This window comes from Amblyraja radiata, chromosome 3 (assembly GCF_010909765.2).
Source record: "Amblyraja radiata isolate CabotCenter1 chromosome 3, sAmbRad1.1.pri, whole genome shotgun sequence".
NCBI lineage: Eukaryota > Metazoa > Chordata > Chondrichthyes > Rajiformes > Rajidae > Amblyraja > Amblyraja radiata.
This window is the reverse complement of record NC_045958.1, coordinates 102879383-102885547: the sequence shown is the minus strand read 5'-3', so window position 1 is coordinate 102885547 and position 6165 is coordinate 102879383. Positions and strand designations below refer to the sequence as shown.

The following is a 6165-nucleotide window of genomic DNA, read 5'->3' as shown; positions in this document are numbered from 1 at the left end:
TCGTTGAATATATTTAAATGTAGAAATATCATTCGCAATTTTACTTTACAGTTCGTTTGTTCTCTACGTGCTGAATTGGTGCATGTGCAGTGAACGACCACCCTCGTGATTGTTGTCGTATAACATCACACGGGAGCAAAATCCGTAATGAATGTCCACAGGGAGGTCATCTCAATAACTCGTTTTATTTTCCTTGGGTTATAAATGTTCAGCGGGTTAACCTCCCACTATTACATGTGTCAGCTTTGTACTGCGTTTCCGAGATCGTTTTGAAGGAGAAATGAGTCGGCTGCTGCACTTGTCGGTTGAATATTATTATTACCCAGTCCTGGCATCAATTGGAGTACCGGGTATGTCACTTGACGGCTGAATGTGGGACAGTCTTGACGACATTAGGCTTGACGCCGATTAGGAAACGGCAATGTTGAATATAAAGTGAAAATATTGTGACAAAATGTGTTAAATGCTAGTTCATTGTATGCTTTTAATATATTTGATCGTTTGCCGTTTACTGGAACTGGTATAGAATTATTCAAGCATTATTACTGAGTGCAGTAACAGCCACAATAAGCTGAGCGATAAAGGCTGCATGTGGTTATACCTCGGGTGATTGCATTTCCCGCATCGATGTTTGTTTCCATCTGGTTTCCCTCTTTATGGCTTTAAATCACTTTAGTTTTAACTTTGCACTATCTTCAACGACCGGCGCATCGCATGCAGGTAATCTCGATTATACACCGCCCCTGCAAACGTTAGAAAATGCCCATCCCAAAGGTGCACCCGATTAACACTAAATTTAGTCTTGTTGTTCATACTGTACTTGCATTCAAACAGTGATTCACAGTTAGTTGGAATGTTTATTCGTGAGCGCAGTGCAAGGTATCGCATTTAAACCAAAGGAAATCTCCGTCCATGCCATTCTTTTCACAATTTCAGGAAAGTAAACAAAATAACAATATATACGCACCCATCCCTCAACTCGAAAGGTCTTCTGTCGACATAATCACCATTGTTTCTTTCTTACTCCCCTAGTTAATCTGCTGGCGATTGTGGTCCTGTCCCGAGGAAAGTGCGGTCTCTCCAAATGCATCACTCGTTATCTGGTGGCTATGGCGACGGCGGACCTCACGGTGATTGTCTGCGAAGTGATTATAAATCGGATTGCCGTTCTTTATTGGTGGAACACAATCCTGTACTACACTCCTGTGTGCAGGTGTATTCTCTTCCTGTCCGCAGCGGCCGTAGACTGTTCCGTGTGGTTCACGGTCGCATTCACATTTGATAGGTTTGTGGCCATCTCCAAAGAGAATCTGAGATCCAGATACTGCACCGATAGAATCGCGGCGGTGGTTATGGTGACCCTGTGTACCTTCTTCTGTTTACAGAACGTTCCCTGGCCTTTCGCTTATAATTCTTTCCACAGGCAGAATGGTTTACTGTGGGGCTGCCGAATCCGATCTGACTTATATTTCCTGCCCGCATGGATCGCATTTTCTTGGTCTGAGCCGCTGTTGACCCCAGTGATTCCATTCTGTTTGATTTTGCTCTTTAATGCGCACACGGCGAGACGTATTTTAATGGCCAATCGGGTCCGCAGGAGGCTCCGCGATCTCAGTCGTGGAGACCCGGAGACGGAAAGCCGTAAACGGTCAATAATTTTACTCTTTGCAATTTCCAGCAGCTTTATCCTGCTCTGGGTCACAACTATATCTCATTTTGTTTACTATCGATGTGTCAACGGATTTTGGGTGCGAGGCTTCACAAACACATATGCAAAATTTGAAAAAATTGGAGTTCTGCTGCAGCTGCTGAACACGTGTACAAACACACTGATTTACACCGTCACCCAGGGGAAGTTCAGAGAGCAGCTCCTTCACGCACTTCAATGGCCCGTCGCGCTAACTGGAAAGTTTGTGCAAAATGTCAAATCATTTTTTAAATGACATCAGGTACCAAGTCTACCCGGGTGTGACTTTATGGATCTCTGGTGAAGAGGGAGCAGTAAACGAAAAGCTCACCTATCTTTCCAAAACATTTCAAAAATGTCACTCCTATTCTGCTAAACATTAATATCCCACGTACGGTTTCGGCGGCCCCACCGCTCCCCAGACTCATCCCCTGCCCTTTAAATTGAACACCGCCGGTGTCCCTATTGCTTTACGGGTAGGGTGGTCGGCGGGGACCCGATGTTCACTTCTACTGGAGCGGATGTCCAGTATTTCCAGTTGAAAATTTCCGCGACATTACTAATTTTATTTCAATCCAGCGGCCGCCCCATTCGGCACTAAATGCAAAACCTCTAAGTTTCCCGATGCGTTCCACGTCCTTCGCACCTTAATTCTTCGAAGCACTCGTGATTACTCATGTGGGTGCCCAAGACATAACTTTACTTGATGACATTAAAGTAGAGTGCGTCTCCCACATTCCCGCAGCCACATTCAACTGAACGGGAGTTTCATTGTATTATTGGTGATCCCTTTCAACAGACCGGTTATTCCCATTTAGAGGCGCTTTCGGATTACATTACACTAATTAACTAAGCAGCAGATGAAAGTAACGAGAATTGCTGATGTTCATACAAGCCATCGTAGCTACATAATCTATATTTTTAGAGGAAGGAGATATTGACAGACTACGGATTTTACCGACGTAATGTGCATAGATACGGTTGATATGCAGAAGATCTGACGGTCTGTGCACCTAAATGCCCCATCTGCCATTTAGAGATTGACTCTATCGCTATCTCCTTTCTGCTGAATGGATACTGCCTGGTTATATAACCCATTCTTCAAATTTATTTGCAATATTACACGTCAATTCTGAGTATTCAAATTCAGGAACCACATGTGGACCAGATTGACGAATCCTGACAGAGCCACACGATATTCACATAACACCTGGACAAAAATGACGCGTGGTTCTGTGACGTATTGTCGGCCTTTTGCCAGTGACACAGGGCGAGTTATCTTCCAACAGTCACGATTGTTTTATTATCCTCTGTTCTAAAGCGGAACAAAGAAAAGCGTACTCGCAGCACCACAACAGACAAGTAAACATCATACTGTGAAAAAAAAATAACCAGAATATAAAACAATGCCGCCCCTCCACACGCCATCCACCTCCCCAAACCAACCTGTTCTACTGAGTCTACATCTCCACAGTAGATTTCTCAAATGCATATTTATCTGTAGCTGACTCAATTGACTTACGTCAAATCTAATGAGACTTCGATCAGTAATAGGCAATAGACAATAGACAATATAATATAGGTACAGGAGTAGGCTATTCGGCCTGTCGAGCCAGCACCGCCATTCAATGTGATCATGGCTGATCATCCCCAAGCAGTACCCCGTTCTTGCCTTCTCCCCATAACCACTAAGCCCGCACTCTTTAAGAGCCCGATCTCGCTGTCGCTTGAAAGTATCAAGAGAACCAGCCTCCACCATCCTCTGTGGCAGAGAATTCCACAGACTCACTATTCTCTGCGTGAAAAATTGTTTCCTCATCTCCGTTGAAAATGGCCTAGCCCTTATTCTTAAACGGCGCCCCCCTTATTCTGGACTACCCCAACATCGGGCACAAGTTCCCTGCCTCTAGCGTTTCAAAGCCTTACTAATCGTGTGTTTCAATAACATCCCTTCCCACCTTTCTAAATTACAGAGTGTACAAGCCCAGCTGCTCCATTCTCAGAGCAAATCACAGTCCCGCCATCCCGGGAATTAACCTTGTAAACTTACGCTGCATTCCCTCAATAGCAAGAATGTCCTTCCTCAAAATAGGAGACCTGTAATGTCAGGACTCCTGTCATGGAGTTATATTGTAAATGCTTCATTATCAAGAGTTTTTCCAATGTGCTCCACGAGATGGCGATTTACATTAAATCGCGACATCGGGAAGGAAGCGGTCGCTCTCGCAGAATATGTTCCAGATTCGTTGTTCGTTCGTTTTGACATTCTCTGCAAGGTCCCGTTAAACAGCTCGCAGAACTCATATTACATAGGAATTAAATGCCCATGACAGACATATGTTGATGATCAGCCATGATCATATTGAATGGCGGTGCAGGCTCGAAGGGCTGAATGGCCTACTCCTGCACCTATTTTCACCTGCACCTGGTAACTTGCTCAGCTTGAGCCTACTAATTGCAATTTTTTATTCACCCTCTGTTATGTCTCAATTCATTGTATTTTTTGTTCCTCTTTTAAGGTGGGCAAAGCTAAGGAATTCAGAAAGATGCTTACTTGGGTTTGGCTACGTCATGGATCTTCAGAGTCCACAGTTCTGTAGAATACTTCAAAGGCTTCCTGTATTGCACTTAATTTACTTTTCAATATTTTTATTCTTGGGTCTCTGATTCTGTGAACAGTATTTTCAGCCAGCTTTTTTTTTCAGTTCCAGTACTTTAATGGATTTAGAACCACTCGAATGGCCGAATTGCCTACTCCTGCACCTATTTTCTAAGTTTCTATGTTGCTATATATGACCTTTTCTCTTGTTATCAACTAAACAAATATGTGATATTTAAGATAATGTTTATATTGTGATCAATCTCTTTATCCCAGGAAGTTGCAGGCAGTTCCTTGTGACATAGGAAAATTAATTTACACATCTTCATTGAAATTATGGAATTTTTCTGGAATTGTTGACACGTGTTCATTTCAATATCGATTCAAATTGACTTGTTCGATGTTCCCTTTGGCATTAAAGAGTGAAGTCTGCTCGAAACCAAATATCCAAACTTGTTCGTCGAGTGTTTCTTTCACTATTCTCACAATGGATGGACGTTTATCAGTGTTCAGGATTGTATTGGTTGGATACATTTTAAGCGCTGATTGACGAATAACTATCGGTTATTTGAATCCATAATAACAGCTGAAAGGGTAGAAGAGCTACCACCTGAAACATGGACGAGTGATTCGGGGCTACCTCCTTCACCCACGCAGAACTGCCGGACTTCATTAACTTCACAACTAATTTCCACCCCGCACTGAAATTCACTTGGGCCAAATCCGATATCTCCCGATCATTTCTTAATCTCACCATCTCTATCACAGGAAATAGACTATCGACGGGCATCTACTATAAACCTACTGACTCCCACAGCTATCTTGACTACATTTCTTCCCACTCTGCGTCCTGTAAAGACTCTATCCCCTAGTCCCAATTCCACCGTCTGCGCCGCATCCGCGCCCTCGTTTAAGTGTTCCATACCATGACATCTGAGATGTACTCATTCTTTATGCACTAGGGTTCACCTCTTACATTATAGATCAGTCCCTCACTGAGGTCTTCTCGATATCCCGCAGCTCTGCTCTTGCTCCCCTCCCCCAGTCGCAACAGGGACAGTATCGCCCAGTCCGCACATTTCACCCCATCAGCCATCAGATCATATAAGCATATGATCCTCCGATATTTGCGCCACCTCTAACGAGATCCTACCGCGAGCGATATCTTCCCATCTTCAACCCTATCCGTTTTCCGCAGAGACCGGTTCCTCCGAAACTCACTGGTTAACATGTCCTTCCCGTTAATAACCCCCACCCCCCGTCTTCCTAGCTACATTCCCCTGCAACCGCGGGACCTACAACGCCTGTCCCGCGTTGTACATCCTATACAGCCCTATACATCCTCCGTCCAAGGACTCGGACAGTCTTTTTGGGTGAGGCAGAGATTCACATGCATCTCCTCCAACCTCATCTACTGTGTCCGCTGTTCCAGGTGTTGGCTCCTATATATGGGCGACTCCAAGCGAAGGCTCTGCGATCGTTTCGCTGAACACCTTATCACAGTCCGCCTGGAACTGCCCGATCTCCCGCTTGCCAAATACTTTAATTCCCCTTCCCATTCCAACTTTTACGTTTGGCTCCTAGGCCTCCTCCATTGTCAGAGAGAGGCCATACACGAATTGGAGGACCAGCATCTTATATTTCGCTTAGACAGCTTACAACCCAGTATTATGAACATTGATATCTCTCACTTCAAGTAACCTCTGCATTATCTCTCCCTCTCTCCATCTCTCCCTCACCTAATTCGCAGTTTATTCCAAATCATCTTCTTCAGTCTCACATTCTACAAGTCGTACAAACCTAAGAAACTTTTTTGCATATCTTAGAAACACAAAAACATAGAAAAATAGGTGCAGGAGTAGACGATTCGGCTCCACCA

General features: G+C 44.2%; 1 protein-coding gene across 1 annotated transcript; it reads left to right on the top strand.

Annotated features, from left to right (window-relative positions):
* Positions 1-280: 280 nt before the first annotated feature.
* Positions 281-1943, top strand: LOC116971580 (probable G-protein coupled receptor 139). Its single transcript, XM_033018815.1, has 2 exons — positions 281-350; positions 1033-1943. The coding sequence occupies exons 1-2, from the start codon at positions 281-283 to the stop codon at positions 1941-1943; spliced, it is 981 nt and encodes a 326-aa protein (XP_032874706.1).
* Positions 1944-6165: the final 4222 nt, after the last annotated feature.